The sequence below is a fragment of the Brassica napus genome, chromosome C5 (genome assembly GCF_020379485.1).
Source record: "Brassica napus cultivar Da-Ae chromosome C5, Da-Ae, whole genome shotgun sequence".
NCBI lineage: Eukaryota > Viridiplantae > Streptophyta > Magnoliopsida > Brassicales > Brassicaceae > Brassica > Brassica napus.
In genome coordinates this window covers 17198425-17222470 of record NC_063448.1, presented here as the reverse complement: position 1 = coordinate 17222470, position 24046 = coordinate 17198425, and the positions used below count along the sequence as shown (strand labels likewise).

General features: G+C 38.8%; 6 protein-coding genes across 9 annotated transcripts; 5 read left to right on the top strand and 1 right to left on the bottom strand.

Moving 5' to 3' along the window:
• Nucleotides 1-89: 89 nt before the first annotated feature.
• LOC106401642 lies at nucleotides 90-2732 on the top strand. Its single transcript, XM_022703792.2, has 3 exons — nucleotides 90-736; nucleotides 991-1143; nucleotides 1236-2732. The coding sequence occupies exons 2-3, from the start codon at nucleotides 999-1001 to the stop codon at nucleotides 2423-2425; spliced, it is 1335 nt and encodes a 444-aa protein (XP_022559513.1). The 5' UTR covers nucleotides 90-736; nucleotides 991-998; the 3' UTR covers nucleotides 2426-2732.
• Nucleotides 2733-2970: 238 nt separating this feature from the next.
• LOC106398783 (zinc finger protein ZAT9) lies at nucleotides 2971-6297 on the top strand. The gene is made up of 2 exons (XM_013839292.3): nucleotides 2971-3641; nucleotides 3759-6297. Exon 2 carries the CDS (start codon nucleotides 3780-3782, stop codon nucleotides 4734-4736), a length of 957 nt encoding a protein of 318 aa, XP_013694746.2. The 5' UTR covers nucleotides 2971-3641; nucleotides 3759-3779; the 3' UTR covers nucleotides 4737-6297.
• Nucleotides 5644-6297, top strand: LOC106399786 (CLAVATA3/ESR (CLE)-related protein 9). The gene has a single exon (XM_013840238.3). The coding sequence runs from the start codon at nucleotides 5644-5646 to the stop codon at nucleotides 5992-5994; it is 351 nt and encodes a 116-aa protein (XP_013695692.1). The 3' UTR covers nucleotides 5995-6297.
• Nucleotides 6298-7125: 828 nt separating this feature from the next.
• Nucleotides 7126-8672, top strand: LOC106397753 (U-box domain-containing protein 62). The gene is made up of 4 exons (XM_022702734.2): nucleotides 7126-7591; nucleotides 7687-7811; nucleotides 7901-7982; nucleotides 8266-8672. The coding sequence occupies exons 1-4, from the start codon at nucleotides 7526-7528 to the stop codon at nucleotides 8353-8355; spliced, it is 363 nt and encodes a 120-aa protein (XP_022558455.1). The 5' UTR covers nucleotides 7126-7525; the 3' UTR covers nucleotides 8356-8672.
• A 6917-nt stretch (nucleotides 8673-15589) lies between these two features.
• Nucleotides 15590-18125, top strand: LOC106399696 (zinc finger protein ZAT4-like). 2 transcript variants are annotated; one of them, XM_048759131.1, is made up of 2 exons: nucleotides 15590-16560; nucleotides 16656-18125. In XM_048759131.1, exon 2 carries the CDS (start codon nucleotides 16659-16661, stop codon nucleotides 17997-17999), a length of 1341 nt encoding a protein of 446 aa, XP_048615088.1. In that variant the 5' UTR covers nucleotides 15590-16560; nucleotides 16656-16658; the 3' UTR covers nucleotides 18000-18125. The 2 variants fall into 2 exon arrangements, with proteins under 2 accessions (XP_048615088.1, XP_013695610.1); XM_013840156.3 differs by having other exon boundaries at nucleotides 15592-16560; nucleotides 16652-18125.
• Nucleotides 18126-18362: 237 nt separating this feature from the next.
• On the bottom strand, nucleotides 18363-22026 carry LOC106401549. Of its 3 annotated transcripts, none has more exons than XM_022703012.2 (4): nucleotides 21826-22026; nucleotides 21108-21198; nucleotides 20529-21009; nucleotides 18363-20418 (listed from the first exon to the last, which is right to left on the bottom strand). In XM_022703012.2, exons 2-4 carry the CDS (start codon nucleotides 21171-21173, stop codon nucleotides 18542-18544), a joined length of 2424 nt encoding a protein of 807 aa, XP_022558733.1. In that variant the 5' UTR covers nucleotides 21174-21198; nucleotides 21826-22026; the 3' UTR covers nucleotides 18363-18541. The 3 variants fall into 3 exon arrangements, with proteins under 3 accessions (XP_022558733.1, XP_013697540.1, XP_048615087.1); XM_013842086.3 differs by having other exon boundaries at nucleotides 21604-22010; XM_048759130.1 differs by lacking the exon at nucleotides 21826-22026 and having other exon boundaries at nucleotides 21104-21198.
• Nucleotides 22027-24046: the final 2020 nt, after the last annotated feature.

The following is a 24046-nucleotide window of genomic DNA, read 5'->3' as shown; positions in this document are numbered from 1 at the left end:
AGGACTAGAGAGAAAAAAGGTTTAAGTGTGTGGTCCAGCTGATTTTCAGGGATATTTTTGCGGGTAAACCCGAATTAGTGTTTTGGGCCGCTTATAGCATGAACCGTATCCACAAATCCTGGATCTTAACTTCTTTCGTGTTCTTCCCCAAAATTTTCAACGTAATCCAAAATTTCTTTCTTTTGTCGATTTACTTCGATTTCTTGATTAATGTTTCAATTGAGCTGTAGATTCATCTAATTCACGTTTCCCTCTTTCTATTGATACCAATCTTTTTATCTTTCCCTTTGTCAAAACAGATCTAGGGTTAGGGCTATCGATGTCCTCACAAGCTGTATAATTTCTTAATCCATCGTTTTATTTCGCTATTGACTCGTATTTTTATAAATATCCCCTTTAGTTTTCATGTTAATTTCATGTTTCTCGTCCTCGATTGAGATCTAGGGTTCCTATTTTCCGATCTATCCTAGGACTTGCCAGATCTGTAAATTAACAAAGGGGTTTCTCTTGATTTGTATATATTTTGTCGAGTCATATCTATTCTATTCTTGATTTGGGGGTTAGGGTTAGGTCTTTTCTGAGTTGGGGATTTTCGATTTTTTTTCCAGCTTAAGCTTCTGAAACGGCTAAGAATCGTATTTAATATTGTTTGAGTCTTGTGGTGACGTTCTAGTTTGGTTCCATCCTTTGTGCAGTTGGCCTGTAACATTATCCGAGCTTGTCCCTATAGAGAGAGGTAAATAATTCTTCTTGTCTGAACTCTTATTTTAAAACATTTTTACTTTTGTCAGTTCTTTTGTTGTTATTGTATGGTTCAATGTTTTGATTCATGCATATTTTAAGTAGCATGGCGGTATAGTTATTGTCCTTAGAGGAACATATAGTTTTATACAGTTAGGTATCTAATCTTACATAAGGTTTGTTTAACGTCTCTTGCATGCAACTATGAGATGATTCTTTTCATTAAATTTCTCTTGCATGCAAATGTAGATTGCAAAATGGGATTTAAACGCCCTTTCGATGATGAGAAGTTTCATGAGCTCCCATTCAAACATTCTAGACAGCTTGGCTTTAATGATAAGTCTACGCAGTTTCAAGAGTTTATTCCACGACATGCTGTTTCGGAGAAACCTCTTGCCACGGGTAAATATTCGTGAATTTTTTTAGCGTTGGTTTTAATGGTTCAAGCTATATGTGATTGAATATTTTCGTTTGAATGGGTTTATGAACAATAGTGAATGATGAGGGAGATCTCTCAAATCCTCAAGGAGGTGAAACCTTTGATGAAGAGTCCAATCTTGGGTACTACGGTTTTGTCGTGGATGGTTGTTTCGATCGAGTCATGAAAGATTGCGACGGAGAAGCGGCAGCTCATGCTCCTCATTCTGCAAGCTATTTTGAGGTTGGTCTTGTACCTCCAAGACCATGTTCTCCTGTTGAGACTTTGTATTCTTTCCTCTTGGATCAACCTGTTAGAAAGCAAGTGCACGTTGGACCAGATCATCAAGCCTTAATTCCTGAGTGGGAGAACCTAGAAGCTTCAGGCACGTCGAAGCTATCTGGTACATGCGTCATTCCCATGCCGGCTTTGGATATGCCTGCAAATATGGATGGCATCGTAGGGAAAGGAAGAGAGTTCTGTGTTTGCCATGACAGGGGTTCTATAAGATGCGTGCGCCAGCACGTCAAAGAAGCTAGAGAAGAAATGGTCAAGGTGCTTGGATTTGAGACATTCAGAGACCTGGGCTTCTGTGAAATGGGAGAAGTGGTTGCACAGAGATGGAGCGACGGAGATGCAATACTCTTTCACGAGGTTGTTTATTCAAATCCCGTGGCATTAGGTCGCAACTTTTGGAACCACTTGGAAGCTGCATTCTTTTCTCGAACCAAGCACGAGATTGTTAGCTACTACTTCAACGTTTTTGTCCTCAGACGAAGGGCCACACAGAACAGGTCTTTGATGCTGGACATTGATAGCGATGATGATGAATGGCATGGAGGTTCTTTGGGGACTCAATATGTCGAGGAAGATGAAGAAGAAGAAGAAGACCCTGCTTTTGAATCTCCTCTTCATCAAGTGACTGACAAATATAATGAGGAAGTGCATCCATTCAATCAGGAAGAAGGTGAAGAAGATGTCAGTGTTAGTGATGATGATACCAGAGAAGGTGGTGCTGAACATGTGGATAGATTTTCCGGGTGCAATGAGGAGAGATTGAACGTGGAAGATGACTCTTATACGGGCTTTGGACTTGGGCATAATGCATTGAACTCAGTCTGGACAAACTGTACAAAGAAAGACGAGACAGGTGTTGGAGAGCATCAGAAGAAGTCGAATGATCCGAAAGTGTCAGCAAATGGCAAAGATCTTCAACCAACAGGGAGCATTATGGAGGAGATATTTGGCCATGGAGAAAGCAAGTAAGCAACATCACTCTCAACAACTTGCAGAATGCTAGGAGAGACTTTTTTGGGTTATGGGCTCCTCCAAATGTTACTCTTTTAAAGTAGAGAGAGAGAGAGTTTTTAGAAAATTAATTTTAATGCTGTGGAGCTCTAGTGAACGGGCTCATGTTTCACTTTTCTTGGGACCCTCTTGTCTGGAAATCGTTTATTACCTAGAATGTCAGAATCTCTCTGAATTGCTCTTATAGGGTTTTTTATCTCGTTGTGACCTTTAAATTAATGTTGTACAGGAAGAAATGTGAAGGCCTAGTGTGCCTTTCCCTTTCCTTTTTTTTTTTTTTTTTGCTGTGAGAAACAGAACCATCATCATGTTTTTGTCATCAAATATGAATTTCCTATAGAGGTTTTAAAAAAAATGAATTATTTCTTTGTATAAATGAAGTGGTTTTGGGTCTGGTTTCCCAAAATCTACATTGGTGACACTGCAAACAAAATTGACAAATGTGCTCAACGCCAAAGTTTGTTGCTTGAGAATAGAATAAGTGGCAGAGAAGAGACAATTCTGGTTCAGGCTTTGTTTGGACGTCGAGAAGTCTCTGTTAGGCCCCTGGTTTGTTATAGTACTCGGATTCAGTTTACAGTTCAGTTGTGCTATTTAAGAATTTTTGTCAAATAAGGGAAACAAATCTGTAATTAAACATTTTTGTGGATTGTGCAATTTCAAGATTTGGTATTGTTTTTTTCTTTGAAAATTTGAGTAAGGAGTTAAGGTGAAGGGCTTGTAATGAGTGGCCAAAATAGATCTGGACCGTCCAGTGTCTTTCTCACTTTTATCTGGTGTATCCATTTGCATATCTTTTTGCCTTCCATGCATGAATCGAACAACACACACAAAGAGATGGAGAGAGAGAGAGAGAGAGTATGTTGAAATTTTGACTAATCGTGTTAGTAACAACACTTGTGATATTTTGTGATATTTTTTCTTTTGCTCCAAAAAAATTCAAAAATAAAAAGAGAAAACAAATCTCTAAACTTGGATAGAAGAATACTGTGGAATCTATTTACAAAGTTTGTTTCTTTAACATTATCTCCTCTTTGCTAAGGCTTGAAGGTAGAGAGGATCTTGTACTTAAAGCCAGAGAATAACTGTCACATCCCAGAATCTCTTGATCCCTGAGAAAGCATCAACCTTTCCTCTGCTTCCCTTCGCTCCGTAGCCTTTGGGAGATTTTGAGGTAAACTCATCAAAGCACAGCACAAAAATGGGTGGTTCTTCTCGTTTGATCTTCCTTTTGCGTTTCCTTTGTCTAAAGTAACCTTCTTTTTTATTTCTTGATATTCTTCTTGTTTAGTGTTTGATCGACCAATCTAAGATGGAGAAGGAGTTTGTGTGCAAGTTCTGTAACAAGAAGTTCCCTTCTGGGAAATCACTCGGAGGTCACATCAGGATTCATTCGCCTCGGAGTTCAGTTCATTCAGATAGTTTCATTGGCAAGAACAACAACAGCAAGAAGAGGTTGGTGGATCAGAGAGCTCTTGCCAGTCACATGGATTGTCACAACTACGAGGGAAAGAAGATGGGCACCCAGTCTGCTTCTGAGACTACTACTTCCTCTGGTCCTACCATGATCAAAAGATCCAAGAAGCAGTCCAGTTCTGAATCTTTTAGTACTGTGAGCTGGTCTTCTGATCCTGGGATTGATCAAGGATCTAAGGATCTGATGTTTTTACATTTGGGTAGGAAAGACTATAACTTCAACTCTCTGGTGCCTGAGTCATCTGAGAACAACTCTGAGATTCTCGAGACCAAGACATCTTCAGGGGAGCTGCTTAAGACACCACACAAAGTTGCTGTTGTTGATGATAGTGATGATGGTTCCTCTGATTCTGATTACTTCATGAACGGACCAAAGAAGTCAGACTCAGATGTCTCGGTTGGTGGGTCTCTTAGGAACACTGGATTTGGTTCTGGATTCAACAGCTTCAAGAACGGTGATGATCTTGGGGTAAAGGAGGGAGGATCAAAGCATGAGCTGGGCAAAAGCAAAAGGGTCTCGCCTTTTTATGAAAGTGATTCATCTGCAGACACAAACAACAAGTTTCATAGGTCCAGTGATGTCAAATCACCGATGGTTAAGAAAGCAAGTGGTGGAGTCAAGAATAGCAAAGGCCACGAGTGCCCGATTTGCTTCAAGGTGTACAGTTCAGGACAAGCTTTAGGAGGTCACAAGAGATCACATACCATTGCCAATCAAGCACAGAGGGCCAAACGCAAAGCAGCTGATATGCAATTCGATCTCAATCTTCCTGCTGAGGATACTGATGATTGAATTAGAACATGAAAACCACAGCTCATCCCTAGGTTTTGTTCTCTTCTTTATCCTTGTTTTCTCTAGAATTCTTTTATTAAAAATGTTCAAGGTTCTGACTGTATATCAAAACCTTTTTGATTTGTTCATGTAAAGATTTTTTTTATCACTTGGGCAATTCGTTTCTTTCTCAGTGTTGATATAAAGATTCAAGTTTCTTACTAAGAGATTCTTCTTTGTTTTCAACATTTAAGATTCCTTTCTCTCTCTTTCAGCTTTCTCTTTATAAACCTTTGGTAACTTAGTATTCATATTTACTCAATCAAAGTACACTAGAGTCATTGTCTCTTCTTCTGTAAGACATGATGATGTTTTGATTTTTACCAAAGAAAAGGAAGAGATGTGTGCTTATCTTAAGATGTTACTTCAAAAGAACCCCTCTTCATGTGAGGGACTGATGGGTCGTTCTTATCAGGGCTCTTCTAAATAGTTTTGGTGTAATCTTTCTTTTAGCCCATGGGAAGCCTATAAAGAGCAGAGAGAGAGAGATAGCTTGAGACCCAAGAAACAGTTAAATATACGTTCTTGACTTTTCTTGTATATATTGGTTGTAAACATTTAATGTAGAATACATAATAAACCTATTATTTTTGTACGTTTTCATTATTTCATATCATATGAAAAGAGCAACAGCAAGTGGAATAAATCGAGATCGGAATGTATAATGAGATCACGGGTTGATATTTAATTATGTCTATGAAAACGACCTCCTCCTCATAACGTCGGCTCATGTGCATCTTCTGTGTTGCATTAAAACTCCCACTTTGCTTATTTCCCTCTTTCTCTCTCTCTCTCTCTTTTAGTTTAAACTTTCCCTTCTCCACCAAAACATATCGTACTCTCTCTCTCTCCCTTCCCATATCAAGCAATGTGGACGAGCCACCTGAACCGTCCGATCCTTCTCCTCGTCGTCTTTTTGCTTGTCGCCGCTTCTCTGACCGCCGAAGAAAACCGGATGACATCAAGAAACTTCCGGTACCGAACTCACAGATACGTCCCGAGGGTTCAGCATCCGTATTACGTGGCTCCTCGCGGTTCGTGTGACTCTTTTTCTCGTACGTACGCGCGGTCTATGTGCCTTGAGCTTCAAAGAATCCACCGTAACAGCCGGAAACAGCCACTTGCTCCCCCTCCTCCTCCGCTCGAGATTGATCCAAGGTACGGCGTCGGCGTCGATAAAAGACTCGTCCCCTCCGGTCCAAATCCTCTTCACAACTAAAACCCTATACCCCCTGTTTGTATACAGAGACCCTATAGTTACATATTTTATAGCCAGGCTGACACGTTTCTTGGTGTTCCTTGGAGTACTTGTTCGAGTGATCAATGTTTTCAAAGATATTATTTTTCCCGAAGACGTACGAAGTCATTTCTTCTTTGCGGAGCATTCTTGAATCTTGATTCTACTCTACTCTCTTCATCTATGTTATATGTTGTTACTATTTCCACGCTTGTTTTCTTAAGACTTGTACAGTGTGGAAACAATCTTGGAAATAGTGTATTCTTGCAAAGTCTTTCTTTTTCATTTTACTGCTTGCTTATTTGAAACCTTTTTTTTTTGTTAAGAGAAAAACGATTTAGCACGTAATATATGGTTGGGAGAGGAGAGAAGGAGAAACGCATGAATTCCATTAATTTGGGAGCTGTATATATTATGTAACTTCAAAGTCACCATTGATTAATATATAATAATAAAACTTATATTTTTTTTAAATGATGGGCCATGTATAATCCATATGTATGCAGTTTGCCCTTCTCTCGTATGATATCTCGCTTGTCTCCGTCAATACTCAATAAGACACTAGCTAGTTGAGCCCCTGCAATATGATGAGTTCTTTTTAGATAAAAAAAACTTCTGTTTTTCTATTTCCAAATTATTTTTACTTATAGGAAGCATGCCATTATCATCCCCATCCTGTACTATCTAAGTTGCAGACAAAAAAAAAACCTTTATTTTTACGTAAAGAAAAGTTATGAATGAAAATGTCAATTACATTTTTTTTTTTGCTAAACAAATGTCAATTACAATTATAGCAATTTCTTTTGTATCGCCAATTTTTAATAGAAAATTCATTACATGTGTGAGTTGTCGATATAGAAACAAACTTTATTTTCATTTATGAAAAAAATATTTATACTAGTTTTTTTAGATGCGGAAATAGTGCGAACCTGTAAAACAAGCAAAAAGTTATAAACAAAAAGAAAAAGTGGAAATATGAGGTATAAAATAAAATAGATGACTTGTTACTTTGTTGCGACTTTGTTAGTGCATGGTATAAGTATAACATACAGCGTGTTTACCCTCGTTGAAAAAAGGCAGCAGGCTCAGACCATCCCAACTGTGGGTTTAGGAGGGGGTTCTAAAAAAAAGGGGAAAAATTAAATAAAAAATGGTAAAATCAGTTAGAACCGGTGTTTAATTAAGGGAGTTTAGATTTGTTAAAAAACCTCATACGTGGCAGCAGCGTATTGGGCCATACCTTTTACACGAGAGAGACAAAAAGTCATCTCTTCTATTTCGTTGGTCTTTCTCAACTTCGTGACGGTGAAATCTCTTCCTCGTCGATTATGTCGATGATGATGTTTGATCCAACGGAGATGATGCTTGATCTGTTTGGTCGTCGTCGATTGTGACTTCCTCTTGTTCGATTTCGTCAAAATCCCATCCTCGGGTCTCTCTCTCAGATCGATGGGGGAAGTTGTGGAGACGATGATCAGCAGAGGCAAGTCGACAACTATGCTCACGGTTTTGCATGTCGAATCCGATGATTCAACTCGCTAAAGTATCACCGCCCTTCTTCAAAACTGCTCCTACAAAGGTCATTGCTTTACTCTGTTTTTTTATTTGATGTTTTAAAGTTTCTTTCTTTGTCTTGATTTTGAAGTTTGAGTTGACTCTGCTGATAATATATAGGAATCATCATTAGTTGCTGCTGAAAATGGGTGTGACGTTAGTGGCAGAAGAGACGCTTCCTCTTCTTCTTTGAGCAATTCGATCGAGTCTTTGAGCAATTCGATCGAGTCTTTGAGGACCATATTGTCTGATCCTATAACATATGTTTTTAGACAAACAGCTTTTAGTTATACCTCACCATTAATATATAGCCTTTTGTTTTATCTCTTTGCAGTTGGGCTTTGATGTCTGATGCTATGATTTTGCCTTGCGGACACACTTTTGGAGCTGGTGGAATGGAACAAGTTAAACAAATGGTATGGAGTTTTAATACCACAATCTCTTATTTTACTCTCTGCTTATGAAATCTGTTTTTTTGGTTGTGTTCTCTTAGAAGGATTTGATCAAGTAACTCACTACTTCTCTTAGAAGGATTCGATTTGGATCCAAAACTCGTTGTATTCGAAAGACCCGGGAGAGAGGAAAAACATGGAACCAAATCAATGTAATAAGAGATAAAGCGCTGCTGGGTCATACGATTGTTTGAATCACTTTTCATATATAACTTATCGAAACACAACCCTTCTGTTTGCTGTGTAGGTTTGGACTTTCCCACATACTGATGGGCCAGCAGCAGCACTCATCATGGGCCAAGGCAAGTCGCAGGCCCACTCCAGCAGCAACACCTGATCACATACACAACATATATATGAGATGTTAGTATGCTGATTAGGTTAACGCTTAAGGAAATCAAGCAGCGGCAACAACAAGTAATCATATTGAAGTGCAAGAGTAGGAGGCAACAATACAAGATCAATAAGCTTAGGCCTAAGTCTAATTGATCTAAGGGGCTTTGTTGTATTCTCTTGTGGGGATTGATTGTTACTTGTGTAAACTATCTAGTACACTGATTTGGTGTAGCTAGAGACTCTTTGATCTAGTGGATTTTGGGAGCAGAAGTTCTCCCACGAGACGTACCTCGCCGAGGGCCGGGAACTCGTTAAATCGTTTGTGTCTTTACTTTCAGTACTAGACCTAGGTCAAGATAACTTCTAACCTAAGTAACCTAAGCTTATAAATCTCTACAAGTGGTATCAGAGCTTCCGGTTTGCATCAAGGTTGCTTAGGATAGAGAGAGATAGAGGAGGTGTATAGTCAGTACCTGCTCGATGGTGAACACGAAGGAACGCATTGAGATCGACCGGTTCGAGGGTGATGGTGATTTCGCCCTATGGAAGGTGAGGATGCTTGCTCATTTTGGAGTGCTTGGACTGAAAGCTATTCTCACCGATGAGAAGCTTTTAAAGGATGACGTGGATCCAAAGGATGAACCTGAGTCTGCCATGAAGGACACGGGGAAGGGGCTAGCTAGGCTTGTTGCGCCCACACCTGCAATTGATCCTGCAAAATTTGAAAAATCAGAGAAAGCGAAGGACCTAATTGTGCTGAATGTTAGGAACAAAGTCTTAAGGAAAATCCAACATTGTGAGACTGCTGCTGCAATGTGGAGTACACTGAACAAGTTGTACACAGAGACATCTTTACCCAACAGGATTTATCTACAGCTTAGGTTCTACACTTTCAAGATGGCCGACTCAAAATCCATTGATGAGAATGTGGATGAATTCTTGAAGCTAGTTGCAGATTTAAACAATTTGCAAGTTGAAGTATCCGAGGAAGTTCAAGCTATCTTACTGCTAAGTTCTCTACCTAACAAGTATGATCAACTCAAAGAGACTCTCAAGTATGGGAGAGACACCCTAAGCCTAGCTGAGGTTACAGGGGCTGCAAGGTCGAAAGAAAGAGAGTTGATCGAGAGTGGTAAATTTACCAGGTCAGGTAAAGAAGGTCTGATGGTGACAGACAGGGGGAGATCAGACCAACGCTCTGGCAAAGGCAATGGAAAATCCTACAGGGGAAGATCCAAGAGCAGACAGGGACGTTCCAAATCGCATCCCAGAAACAACAAAAACACCAAGGGATGTTTTGTATGCGGCAAGGAGGGCCACTGGAAGCGTGATTGCCCTGATAAAAAGCCTTACAAAACGCCAGACTCAGCTAATGTTGTGACAGAGTCCAAGGAACCTTTAATTCTCACCGTAAGCACCCAATACTCCAAGGACGAATGGATGATGGACTCTGGCTGCTCGTTCCACATCACACCAGACAAGAGTTTCCTGTTCGATCTGGAAGAATTCAAAGGTGGAAAAGTGTTAATGGCAAATAACACGCATAGCAACATTCAAGGAATTGGAAAGATTAAAATTCTAAATCCAAATGGATCTACTGTGGTTCTAACAGGCGTAAGATATATGCCTGGTATGAGTAGAAATTTAATCTCTTATTGAATGTTGGAAACATCAGGATGCAGATATGAAGGCAAGGATCTCATGGTTAGTTTCTATAAGGATGATCAACCGGTTATCTCAGGGAAATATCATCAGGGATTATATTATCTACAGGGGACAGTCTCTCGAGGAGAGGCTAATCTATCTAAAGTTGAGAGGAATATGACTAATGTTTGGCACTCACGCCTCGGTCATATGAATATTAATAACATGTCTGAACTTGTCAAACGGGGATTTATCATTGACAAGGAAGTTAAGACATTAGATTTCTGTGAACACTGCATAATTGGAAAATCTCACAAGCAAAGTTTTCCTAAGGCTAAACATGTGACTAAAGGGATTCTAGAGTACATTCACTCTGACCTTTGGGGTTCTCCATCTACACCAGATAGCCTTGCTGGAAATAAGTATTTCGTGACATTTATTGATGATTTCTCTAAGAAGGTTTGGATTTATTTTCTGAAAACTAAGGATGAGGTATTCTCTAAGTTCAGAGAATGGAAAGCTGAGGTGGAGACAAAGACAGAGAAGAAAATTAAATGCCTAAGGACAGATAATGGGTTGGAGTTCTGTAATAAGCAGTTTGATAATTACTGCAAACAGGTGGGAATTAAACGCCACAGAACTTGCAGCTATACCCCGCAGCAGAATGGAGTCTCAGAAAGGATGAACAGAACCATCATGGATAAAGTGAGATGCATGTTAGCCGAATCTGGCCTAGACCAAAGCTTCTGGGCAGAAGTTGCATCTACTGCTATCCACCTGATTAACAGGTCACCTAACTCTACACTAGAATTCAAAATGCCCGAAGAAGTTTGGACATGTGCTAAGCCCGATTTGGGACATCTCAGAACATTTGGATGCACTGCTTATGTGCATATAACTGAGGAGAAAACGGGACCGATAGACATCAAGGGAGTCTTCGTGGGATATCCTATGGGTACTAAAGGTTACCGAGTTTGGATAGAGGACGATGGCAGATGCAGAACCAGCAGAAATGTTGTTTTTAACGAAGAAGAGCTGTACAAACACACTGTTGCTAAAGAAAAACGAAGCACATGAGTGACCAAAGGAACTGACAAACGAACTAAGAAGAAAGTTTCATTTAGTGATGATTTGATCAGAGGGCCTTCTCCTTCTATCAAATCCAAAGACACATCTGATCAAGGTGGAGAAGAATCATCATCATCTAGCTCTAACAGCTCAGGTGACCAAGAACAAGATCACGAAGCTGATAGTGAAAGTGATCACGAGGTTGAGAGTGAGAGTGGTGACACTGAAACTCTAGACACCTATGTTCTGGCACGAGATAGGGAAAGGAGACAGAACGTGAGACCACCATCACGATATGAAGATGAGAATTTTGTAGCTTACGCTCTCAATGTGATTGAGGACTTGGAAGTTCAGGAACCAAAAAGCTACGCAGAAGCTATGAGAAGCCGAGAAAAGAAACTATGGAAGCAGGCAGCAGAAGAAGAAATGGAATCTCATAGAAAGAACAGAACCTGGGATCTCATTGATAGGCCTACAAAGGCAAAGCTTGTTGGATGCAGATGGCTATTCAAGCTAAAGCCAGGAATCCCAGGTGTTGAGGATGAACGATACAAAGGCAGACTAGTTGCTAAAGGATATTCTCAGACAGAAGGGATTGACTACAATGAAATATTTTCACCTGTTGTGAAACATGTCTCTATCAGACTTATGCTCAGCATTGTAGTGAATTTGAATTTGGAATTAGAACAGATGGATGTTAAAACTGCTTTCCTACATGGAAGCCTAGAGGAAAGAATCCTTATGGAACAGCCCGAGGGGTTCATAAAGCCAGGGACAGAGAACAAAGTATGCCTGTTAAGGAAGACTCTGTATGGCTTGAAGCAATCCCCAAGAACATGGAACCATCGGTTCAACAGCTTCATGAAGGATCAGCTATTTGAACGTTGCAGTAAGGACCTATGTGTCTACATGAGGGATGTTCAAACTAATAAGGCGATCTATCTACTCCTATATGTCGATGACATGTTGATTGCCTCAGGAAATAAAAAGGTGATCAAAGAGCTGAAGGAAAAGCTGAGTGGAGAATTTGAGATGAAGGACATGGGAAAGGCCTCAAGAATCTTGGGCATGGATATCACCAGAGATCGAGAAAAGGGAACCCTGATCCTATCTCAGAGCAAATACATTGAGAAAGTCCTAAGGACGTTTGGAATGCAGGATGCTAAGGCTGTGATTACTCCTACTGCATCACATTTCAAACTAAGAAGTCTCATAGATGACGAGTGGAAAGTGGAGGCTTCTCAGATGGAAAGAGTTCCCTATGCCAGCGCCGTGGGGAGCCTAATGTACGGCATGGTAGGCTCCAGACCTGACCTAGGTTTTGCAGTAGGCTACGTCTGCAGATTCATGAGTAAACCAGGAAGGGAACACTGGAAAGCAGTTCAGTGGGTCCTAAGGTACTTAAAGGGAGCAGTGAATTCGAATTTAACATTCAGAAAGAACTCTACACTCCTAGTGGAAGGATACTCAGACTCAGATTATGCAACAGACATGGATAGAAGGCGTTCAGTAACTGGATATGCATTCAAATTTGGAGGTAATACTATCTCATGGAAGTCATGTTTACAATCAGTGGTTGCCTTATCTACTACAGAAGCAGAGTACATGGCTATGAATGAAGCAGCAAAAGAAGCAATGTGGCTAAAAGAAATATGCAATGAACTAGGTTTCAAGCAACAGGGGATCAAACTCTACTGCGATTCTCAAAGTGCCCTAGCTCTAGCAAGAAATCCAGTCAATCACGAAAAGACAAAGCATATAGCTACCAAGTTCAACTTCATTCGAGACCTAGTGGAATCAGGGGATATTGTCCTAAAGAAGATTCATACTAATGTAAATCCTGCAGACTTCCTAACAAGACGGTACCTGGTCAGAAGTTCCAGTTTTGCTGTGAGCTTTTGAATGTGAACTGATAAGACTGGAGGCGCTCCAGGTGATTCAAGTTGTATGATTTCATTCTCGCAATATACAGACAAAAAGAAAAAAAAAACACGGTCAGTGTGTGCGTAAATAGGGAATCAAAGGCAACAAGGAGTGTCACTAAAGAAGAAGGAATCACCTGGAGGATAATTAAAACCGAGTAAGAAGACCCGGTTTAGGTGGAGTAACTTGGGCCACCAGACATTCCCAGTTAAGAGGAACAGAGACACAGACAATGCTACATGAGTTGTCAGAAGCAAGCAACTGGGTCCGGAAAGGTTTCAACAACCAATCACCAACACCTACGAGCCAGTGAACCTACATCAAGCCACAAAATACAGTTGTGAGTAACAAACTCGAGAACGTTACCTGAACACAAGAGTATGTGTTGAAAGGCTTACCAGCAGAACATGATAATATAATAACAGCTCAGGGAGCTGAATCAAATGTCTGATCAAGGAAGGGTTTCAAGCCTGAAACTATGTGAGCTCGTCATCGAGCTAAACCGGCTCCTGAAACAGAACAGGAGAGTCAGATCGACAAGTGAAAAGCATATTAGAGAAGGTTCGCTAAGAAAGGAGGTTACTTTATCTAAAAAGGAGGTGGAGCGTGATGATTGAGCTCAGGAAAGAGCTCACCGACATGTCAGGTTCTCAATCGCGTCTAGAGACAGAGCCACGAGCCATCTGAGACGACATGCAAAGGAAAAGAATCCACGGGTTAGCTCAAGACCTACAAGACTCACTTAGTATCCCTAACAGATGCTCCTAATCGCTCATGAAGAGGAGAGATAAGATGTACCTGGGGATATTAGGGAGGAAAGATGATGGAGTCACGATGGGGTGATCCATCATCAGAGAAGTAAATCACCGCTCGGCGAAGGGACTTCGAGGGAAGAATGGAGAGGAGAAGATGCGACACCATCGTGGTGGAGCTGACGAGATCTTCAGTCATGGAGCTATGATTGCGAGGCGGAGCAACCGACGATCCCTCACGACGAGACCGAATCCGTGTCGGCAGAGAAGGTCTGAGAGAGAGAGATGAGAGAGAGAGAGTCACACTGGTTTTTTTTCACTTTCTCGAAGAGAACAAAGAGACAAGGAGATGGGGTGTCGGGTTACCAATGGGCCAGATTTGGGCTCAAGTCAAAACCGGTGGAGATTTGTGAAGGTTTGGACTTTCCCACATACTGATGGGCCAGCAGCAGCACTCATCATGGGCCAAGGCAAGTCGCAGGCCCACTCCAGCAGCAACACCTGATCACATACACAACATATATATGAGATGTTAGTATGCTGATTAGGTTAACGCTTAAGGAAATCAAGCAGCGGCAACAACAAGTAATCATATTGAAATGCAAGAGTAGGAGGCAACAATACAAGATCAATAAGCTTAGGCCTAAGTCTAATTGATCTAAGGGGCTTTGTTGTATTCTCTTGTGGGGATTGATTGTTACTTGTGTAAACTATCTAGTACACTGATTTGGTGTAGCTAGAGACTCTTTGATCTAGTGGATTTTGGGAGCAGAAGTTCTCCCACGAGACGTACCGCGCCGAGGGCCGGGAACTCGTTTAATCGTTTGTGTCTTTATTTTCAATACTAGACCTAGGTCAAGATAACTTCTAACCTAAGTAACCTAAGCTTATAAATCTCTACATTTTCTTTGCAGATTAGCATCAACACCCGCAATGTTTAGTTGTACATTGACTGAAGATGAGTCATTCTTGTGCCCTGCTGATGGGGCTATCATGATAACATGTATTCTTATTGATCTCGGTTTCTATAATAAGTAGTTATTTTTCTTAATAGTTGTCATCACTTAGTGATACTTTGCCATTTGCTACCACACTTTTATTTTGAGCAGCAAGCCATCTTCCTTACAACAGGAACAGTTTCAAGTTCTTCCTTATATTTAAACATTTTTTTCTGAAAGGTCCGCTGCTGTGGATTCATCTGGCCGTGAGTTCAACCGTAATCGTCTTATTGCGTTGCTTTCAGCAATTGTTCTAGAGCAAGTAAGAGACATGCTCTAACCATTTCACCATGTTAACAATTTTTTTTGGTGTCCTGATGTTCTGTGCTTATCCATCTAGATTGTTCTCTCTGTTCCTAAACATATGCCTCCACTGCATAGTTTAACAGTAAACATTTCCTGTTATAGATCCGTGTTTCGGGCTTTGGTGGATGGTTTCTTCTCAGACTTTCTCTCCACGACCCTGTTCTTCCTCTTAACATTGAGGTAAAAACAGATACGTATGAGAGCTTGGCTTTGTAGTTTCTGATGCAGTGAAGGAGTTCAATATGTATAAACAATATTCTACTTAAAAAAAAGTTAAGAACCTCAGTGAGGTTCTACCATTAGACGAGGAAAAATTAAATTAGATTAACAAAGATTCTAAACCTTTCAAATCACTATATTTATTACTAATTTATTGATTAGAACCATAAGAAGTTCTTATTGATGAACATGCTCTCAGCCCCCAACTTTTAAAACAAAATATAGGGCCCCATTTATAGATGCAACATATTAATCCATTGTTGTTGTAAGTGTTTGCATACATATTTATATATGAAATTTGACTGACATTTCAGTTTATGCTATTTTTTACTTTAATTATAAACATATTAACATTATCTATCATTCAGTTATTTGTAAACATACACACAAAATCGTGAAACCCATTTTTTAAAAAATTGCCTTAAACCTCCTAAAACCTTTGCACGGCACTGATAACATAAAGTCCATTCAAAAACTAGAAGACTATTCTCGTCTCTCCCACAATGAACTTAATATAGGCTGGCTTGTTGTGGCCCCAAAAAGTTAAAGAGGAACAATAAAAACATGAATGCATTTCTGATATAAGGTGAAAGATGCACATGAAAAATGGTGTTAGCGTTCAGAAAAGGAAAGTAACTTAAAATACAAAAGAAATTTATTTCCAAGAATAACATAGATATTATGTTTAGTACAAAATAAGACTCATTAATCGTGTGTTATTATCCTTTTCTACATTTCAAAGGCTCATAGATTTAATTTTTCAATTATTTGGTTTGATTGGTAGTTGTAGTCCATGTATACCACTTTGACTGATACTAATATTTTGATATTTTCTTACAATTTTTCTGTATTTATTTATTTATGGTTGGTTTTTATTCCAAAACAGACTAATACAATGCGTGTAATGCTTTCACTCTTTCTTAAGCACAATCCGCCTAGACTATGGTCACGTATTCACTCATTTCTTCTTTACTTATTAAAATGTAAAAAATCTGATTAATAATTTTCATTTAATTCTTGCTAATAATTTTCATTTAATTCTTGCTAATAATTTTCATTTAATTCTTGCTTCGTCTTTTCATCACCAAACTCAAAAAGAAAACAAATCTCCTAACTTTAGATATTTCAAAATCTGTTTTTATTTGTTTCCTGTTTTTGTGTTCTCTTCTGCTTGATGGTAGGATCTCAAGTTAACAAGAGAGGACTGTTACATTCCCCAAAACCTGATCTCTGTCAGAAAGTATCAAGCTTTGAGCTTGATGATCTCCAGTTCACTGTGGTCTTCCAAGATTTGAGGTAAATCAGACAAATGGGTTCTCACTAGTTTCCCTTTCTTCTTCTTCTTCTGATCTGTGCTTATATAGTGGTTTGATCTTTTGTTTTTAAGGTAGAGGATGGAGCAGTTCAAAGAGAGGAAGTTTGTGTGTAAGTTCTGTAGCAAGAGGTTCGCTTGTGGCAAATCACTGGGAGGTCACATCAGAACTCACATGAACAAAGAGAACTCAGCTGATTCAGATGAGGATGAGCACAACAAGCTCAGGATCGACGAAAATGGAGGTCAAGCTAGCTACGGTCTGAGAGAGAATCCTAAAAAGAACAAGAAGTTTGTGGTTCACAGAGACATGATAGCTCTGAAACATCAGCATCAACAACAGCTTCTTTATTGCAGAGAATGTGGTAAAGGTTTCACTTCTTCGAAAGCTCTTTGTGGTCACATGGCTTGTCACTCTGAGAGAGAGAAGATTCTGATGGATGGTCAATCTGATACTGAAGCTTCTTCCTCTCCTATCAGGAGAAGATCAAAGAGAGCTGTGAAACATCATCATAACCACAAGGCTGATGCTTTTGTTGATGGTGATAGCATCATGGATCAATCTGATTCATCAGCATCTGAGATTGAACCGGAGCAAGAGGAAACAGCATTGTCTTTGATGATGCTGTCTAGAGACTCAAGTTTCAAGAAAGTACGTAACTTGGTTGTGAACTCTCTGGCGGAGTCATCAGACAACAACTCTGTGATTCTTGAGACTAAGTCATCTTCAGGGGAACAGCTCAAGATCTTACATGTGAAGAATGTTGAGGAGTTTTGTAAGAAAGACAAACTTGGTGGAGTGGATAATGGTGATGTTCTGTATGATTCAGACAATTCTGATTCTGGTTACTTCAGGAACGGACCAAAGAAGTTGGACTCAGATGTTTCTGTTGATGGGTTCCTCAAGAACAATGCATCTAGTAACAAGTCTGCAATGGGATTCAACAGCTACACACCAAAAAAGGAAAAGAGCTTGAACAGATTCAGGAACGAATGGTCAGGTTCAGGATCAGGTCGTTCTTCTACAAAGTATGATCTGAGGCAAAGCAAAAGAGGGTTTCCTTGTTACGGTAGAAAGAAAATCAAGTACGAGTTCACTGAATCTGTGTATGACAGTGGTGATCAGCTTAGCTTGGAGACTGATTCTTGTGCGGACACAAACAGAAGTATCAAGAAGATTCATAATAGCAAACCCCCAATGGTTAAGAAAGTAAGTGGTGGGGCAAAGAAGAAAAGCAAAGGTCACGAGTGTCCAATTTGCTTCAGGGTGTTTAAATCGGGACAAGCTTTAGGTGGTCACAAGAGATCACATTTCATTGGGAGTCAAGATCACAGGACTTTGGTGATTCAACACCACCACCAAGTAGCTCATGATATGCATACACTCATCGATCTCAATCTTCCTGCTCCTATTGATGAGTGAATGAATCAGTGATCAATTTTTTTGTTCTGATTATTATTATTGTTTCCTCTCTGTTTTCATTTCTTTGCTTCAGATTCAAGAATGCTTTTGGTTCAGAAGGTAAAAAAGCAAAGTGTTTTATATTCATTCTTATTTGTTAAAATCAATTGTCAAAAACAAGCCCCAAGAAAACCTTGTCAACCTATTTTTGAATCTATCAAGTTAATTCATGGATATTTATCGCAAAGGTGTTGTTGTAAGACATATCTAATAGTTTAAACTAAAATGTATTAGGTAGGTGTATTAATCTCTGAATCATCAAGTGCTCTTGCTAAAATCATGTTCCCAATGTAATTTGATTTCTTCTACCTTGGCACCAAACACTGACAAAAAATTAACATCTGTTTTTATACCCAACCAGGCTTTTAAATAATAGCAAATCATGTTTGGCCCATCTTACAGAAGACAAGATATACAACACCCCCAACAAAGGTGAGCTGGTGAGATCAAATCTATTATATAATAATTGTACCCTCTACAATGTTTCAAAGGTTCTGGGCGTATCATGTAAAGATCACAGTTGCGGGATTACCTGCAGGAGGGCACCTTTGTCTTCTCGGTCTTCTTGTTGCTTTTCCCCATCCTCTAAGCTCACTGTCTTCAAGCCCAACCACTGATACGCTCTCAGGCTGCGTCATTGACGGGCAAACTTGAGCTTGGCTTACGTTGGTGACCGTTCGTTTTCTTTTTGCGTTCCGTCGAGAAGCCACTCCAGAACTCCAAGTGTGCTCTCTGCTTTTCATAAGCCCACCAAACAACTGGATGTCTTCCGTGACTTCTTGCCTCGACAGAGAAGAGAGCCCAGGGAGTGTATCTCTCTGGAAATCACGCTTTGGTCTTCCTCGTCTCGCTTGTCCTCTTCTTAGCCTGTTCAAACCCGTCCCTTCGAGTATCAGATTCTTAGGGACCAAGGGCTCTGGCATGTAGTCTTCTTCCTTAGTGGGATGTAGATTCAGGGTCATGGCTTCAAAGTAATCAATCTCTCCAGAAGAGTATTCTTCCCGGTAGCCCTCAAAGTCTGTGGCTTCTGGAGACTTATCAGCCTTTCTTTCTAACTCATCACCGCAAGAAGTGATCATGTCTGCTAACCAGGAGAGCGGACTTTTCAAAGCCGCGTCAGTTGTGGAGGAAGCTGCGTCATCAAGATGACGTTGGTGATCAGATAATGAGATGGCGACTATTGCTTGTGCTGCTTCCTTGATTAGTTCATCCAAAGGGTTATCGTCTTGGTCTTTCATATCCTGCGAGCCCCCTCCTTCTTCTTCGCTCTCAAGAGCGGGAGGAGCTTCCAAATCTATCCAAATGTTTCCTTTTGTTTTCACTCTCAGACTGGAATGGAAGCCGGAATCTTCATCACCTTCACTAGCGCATGAATTCAGATCAAAGTAGTGTCTGTTGTTGGCAGCTTTGTTTCCTTCTTCCTTTACAGCACAAAAGGCTTTAGAACCACGCTGGTCAACAGAATCTGAGGCATCACATGGCAAGTTGATGTCGAAGTCCCGCTTCACCATGTGTTTCACTTCCTTATGTTGATCAGCGGAGCGAGAGATAAGTGGAGCACGCTCCTCCTTGCAAACAGAAGGCTTCTCAAATATTGGGCACCCAATAAGTTTTCCACTATTCTGTGGGTTGATCATTTCAATTCTTCCCATGTTGGCATTATAAGAGCATGAGGCAGATGACCTAAATCCCGTCTGAGGAGAAACACCATTCCTACAGTCCCCTGTGTCAGTTCCATCCATGAATTGATCGGTCGAAGCATTCAAATCAAAGAAGCCATTGGATCTTTCACTTTTGTAAGATGGCTTAGGTTTTAGCCAGGGCAAATTAGCTGAGGACTCCTGCGTTTTTAGCCCCTGAAAGCTTTCGGAACTCTGGTGCCTCATCACCTCACCTAAAGAAGCATTTGGTCTAAAGCCTCCTGATGGGAAACTAACGGCAGCCTCCTTCGACCCTGAAGAGAATCCATGATAAACCCCGTTAGTGACAGGGGTTCTCGTATCAAAACTTGTATCTGTCCTTGCGCGCGCAACAAAGTTCATGTAGGGATTCGTTTGAACTGGGTAAAATCTCTGATGTGAGGTGCTCCTAGGGTTCTCCCATGATGAAGACCAATGGCTCAATGGTCTGACATAGTCAGGGCGGTAGTCATTGTGTAACCTAGGAGCATTAGATGTCGCATATGATTCCACGTAGCTATTATGAGACGCTTGAGGATTGTTTGAGCGAACTTCGAGCTCATGATATGCTCTTTCCCGGGAGAATACTACATTGCTGTGATCAGTTGTGAGATAGCTCTGAGGTTGAACTGCGCTGTTGGAACGTACTTGTACAGAATGGGAAGGCAGATGCAGGTCTCTCTGAGTGCTCCTGTCGTGCCCTATAAACACACCGCCACATGAAAAAACATTGGAGAAACAGAAGATAAGCAAAATAGTTTTATATCATTTCAAAAAAAAATATATATATAGAGAAATCAAATGATGTAACCTGAGCCAAGGACCATCCGTCCATTTTGGCTTGTGTTCTTCTCCAACAACCGCCCTGAAACATCTGCATTGCTTCTTCCATAGTGAGGATACACGTCCCTGGAGAGAGCAGCAACAGGCTCCGAATCTTGCCAATTGAGTGGCTCATTCAAGTCAGCTAAGCCATTTGAGTTCTTCACATCCAAGCAAGACCCTGAAGAGTTGCTCCGATGAGAACCATCCTCTCTTCCTGATCTTGGCCGTTTGTGCGGAATGCGAGTTGTGATCTCATCGGTATCACCAGTCTCATCAAACTCATCGGCTGGGAGCTCAAGATCAATCATTTTTCTCCTGTTTTGCAAAGGACCGTTGCAAGCCTGAGAGCTGCTTCCTTCTCCATACCCAGGAAAGTGCCTTTTGCTTGCATCGTCATTCGAATTATTTCCCTTAACTTCATCCACCAAGTTCCTCTGTACTCTATACAAACGGTGAAGTTCATGAACCTGCCATCAATAACAAAAGTCAAAATCTATAGACGCGTAAAACGAAACCATAAGAAGATAAAAGTACTAAAAGTAGATAGAGAGAGAGAGAGACCTACCTGATTCTTGAAAACGGCGTCGTGTTCAAGCATTGTATGTTTCATGAAATCTCTCTCGTATATCATATCCACAGCGAAACACACAGACCAACTGCGAATATTAAATGTAAAAACTCTATTAAAAAAGTGTCAATTACAATCAGAGATCATTATATTATCATTATGTATCAGATGTTATGTAAGCCAGATTCAGCTGAGTTCATCTTTTGACAAATCCGAATCATCATCGTCGATAAAACCCCAGGTTACACGCAAACTAATCCATATAGACAAAAACGAATACGAGGCAAAAAAAAAACAAAAAGAGAAAAAGAATCTAATGTGTAAAATGAACATTATAATCATAAGAGGAGATTAGATTCTGGATCGATTTGACTTATAAAATGACTAACCTATATTAATCAAACAAAATAAAACGACAAAAATGGAAAAGTATAAGCGAAATTAAAAATTAAAAATATAATAAAAATTTTGGTGGATAGAGAGATTTTAGTACCTCTCAGATTTTACATAATCATCTGATCGCAGAAGAGGAGAAAAATCATGTTTAATCGTTCGTAGATAAACTGGAAACACTACTCACTCCCAAATCGGCGGCGACACACAATTTTTATCGATAAATGAAAAAAAAAAAAGAGAATAATAAATAAAATAAAAAAGTGCTCCCCGAGATTCACTATTTTTAATTTTTATTTAAATTAAATAAGAAGAGAGAGACTGCCAAACAATCGAAACGCCATGGAGGAAGAAGAAGACGAAGAAAGCTCCCAAGCCGTCTTCTTCGATCTCTCTCTCTCTCTTTCGTCGTCTCTGCCTTTTCTATCTCTCTCAGATTCTGTGAGCGAATGCAGCGTAAATAAAAGAATTAAGACCTTTTATATTCTCTCTCTCTTTTTTTTTATTAACTTCTCGGATTTGGTATGTTTTTTTTTTTATTAAAGGAAAACAAAATTAAAATATTAGAAACGAAGGTGACCCTTCCGAATAACAGTGACATGATATTTTTGTCTACACTCGGTCCTACACCCCTACTTCTCCTTCTTTTTTTTTTTTTTTTTTAAATTGTTTTCTCTTATGATCTATTCGTATTTTTCATTTTCTGGTGCGTTACGCTTGCGTTAAAGTAGTCACATTATTATGCTTTTAATTTGCAGTAAATAAATGTGTATTGATGATTTCAAAAAGGGCAAATCTCCAAAATAGCACATTTCTAAATTTATATCACAAAAATAGCACTCAAAAACTAAAATGATCAAAATAGCATCTTTTTAAGTTTATCCTTTCAAAATTTTAATTTTTTTATTTTTCAAAATTTGAAATCTTATCCCCAAAACCTCATTTCTCAACTCTAAACCCTAAACCCTAAACTCTAAACCCTAAACCCTAAACTCTAAACTTTAAACCCTAAACCCTAAACCCTAAACCCTAAACCCTAAAATCTAAACCCTAAACCCTAAACTCTAAACCCTAAACCCTAAACTCTAAACCCTAAACCCCACCCTTTAACTCTAAACCCTAAGTTTGTGACTTTTGATAAAACATTAAGTGCTATTTTTGTGACTTTTGACCTTGAGTGCTAGTTTGAGAACATAAACTTGATTTAGTGCTATTTTTGTCTTTTTCTCTTTCAAAAACGAGTTTTGAATATAAAATTATAGATAAAACAAAGGCTTTAAATAGTTATCATAATTAAAATCAGCCTCGACAAAAGTGAAAATGACATATAAAAAATCATCCACTAGTTTTTTTTGTAGGTTTATAATTGATATGGAGACTTTAATAAATCAAACTCGATCATTAAACTAATTCACTCATATAACTCAGAAAATAAATCAAATCCGATGATTAAATTTGTTTAATAAATAAAATTAGAAAACATAGTTCGAGTTTGTGAAAAACTTGAAGTGAACAATCAGCTTTTGTGCTCGCCGCTCATTTCGACACTTCTAAATCGAAAAGGTACAGATTTCAACCAATTATAGTTTTACCATATTTATATATCTAATTACACTGTAGGTATCCAAAATATTTTCTAAGATAAGATTAGCCATTCAATTAATTATTTCTTTATAGCGATTTTGTTTTGTCAATATATTAATCATAATGGACTAATGGTGGCAGTAGGTTTCCATTTATTCCTGATTTCAAATAGTTATACAAAATGAAAGAAAAACTAATTATTTTGTGTATGATAACATTTGTTTCGTAACATTAAAGATTTGATTAAAGGACATAACTGTCATTTTATTGTGATTGTGGATGTTTTAGTTAGGTGTAGAAATTTGGTTATAGATTTGATAAAATTTAATGATCTAGTTATAGATATTTAAACTCAATATATAAATGTTTTACGTATTTTCTTTTTGAAAGATGATTGAAATAGATATGCGTGTTTAAAAATGTTTTAGCCGTGAAAATGTTATTGAACAATTTAAAACACTTGTCAATCAAACTATATATAAAGTTATTCCAATGAGAATATTTATAAGTGTTTCTCAATATTTAAAACTGAAAGTAGTAAATAACATTTTTCATGAAAAATGATTTCAAATAGCTTCAAAACATGTTTTAAAAATATTTTAAACAATATTAAAATAAGAGAAATGAATTTAAATAGTTTAAAACATGATTTTGTTTTCTGATTAGCACAATGGTCAAAATGATCAAATTATGCTTTATCAGAAAGGTGAATAGCAATCGTATTTTCCTATAAATATCTGAAAATTATATTCAAATTTTCAATTTTCTTTTTTTGGAATTTAAAAAAAAATCCAATTAAAGAAATTCTTTTAAAAATTAGTAAGACTTTCCTGAATATGTATTATATCTTTCCGAATTTAAGTTATACACATAGTTAGAAATAAATTACTCATTGAGTATAATATCTTCTAAAAGTTTATGAATATATTGATATATATAAATATATTCATAAAATTTAG

Bases quoted from the DNA above. Each gene is read 5' to 3' on its own strand.
- LOC106401642 (XM_022703792.2), top strand. From the start codon at position 999: ATGGGATTTAAACGCCCTTTCGATGATGAGAAGTTTCATGAGCTCCCA. The intron at 1,144-1,235 runs GTAAATATTCGT...TATGAACAATAG, and splicing joins GGAGAAACCTCTTGCCACGG to TGAATGATGAGGGAGATCTC.
- LOC106398783 (XM_013839292.3), top strand. From the start codon at position 3,780: ATGGAGAAGGAGTTTGTGTGCAAGTTCTGTAACAAGAAGTTCCCTTCT.
- LOC106399786 (XM_013840238.3), top strand. From the start codon at position 5,644: ATGTGGACGAGCCACCTGAACCGTCCGATCCTTCTCCTCGTCGTCTTT.
- LOC106397753 (XM_022702734.2), top strand. From the start codon at position 7,526: ATGTCGAATCCGATGATTCAACTCGCTAAAGTATCACCGCCCTTCTTC. The intron at 7,812-7,900 runs GTCTGATCCTAT...ATCTCTTTGCAG, and splicing joins GAGTCTTTGAGGACCATATT to TTGGGCTTTGATGTCTGATG. The intron at 7,983-8,265 runs GTATGGAGTTTT...TTTGCTGTGTAG, and splicing joins TGGAACAAGTTAAACAAATG to GTTTGGACTTTCCCACATAC.
- LOC106399696 (XM_048759131.1), top strand. From the start codon at position 16,659: ATGGAGCAGTTCAAAGAGAGGAAGTTTGTGTGTAAGTTCTGTAGCAAG.
- LOC106401549 (XM_022703012.2), bottom strand. From the start codon at position 21,173: ATGATATACGAGAGAGATTTCATGAAACATACAATGCTTGAACACGAC. The intron at 21,010-21,107 runs GTAGGTCTCTCT...TATTGATGGCAG, and splicing joins ACGCCGTTTTCAAGAATCAG to GTTCATGAACTTCACCGTTT. The intron at 20,419-20,528 runs GTTACATCATTT...GTGTGTTTATAG, and splicing joins ACGGATGGTCCTTGGCTCAG to GGCACGACAGGAGCACTCAG.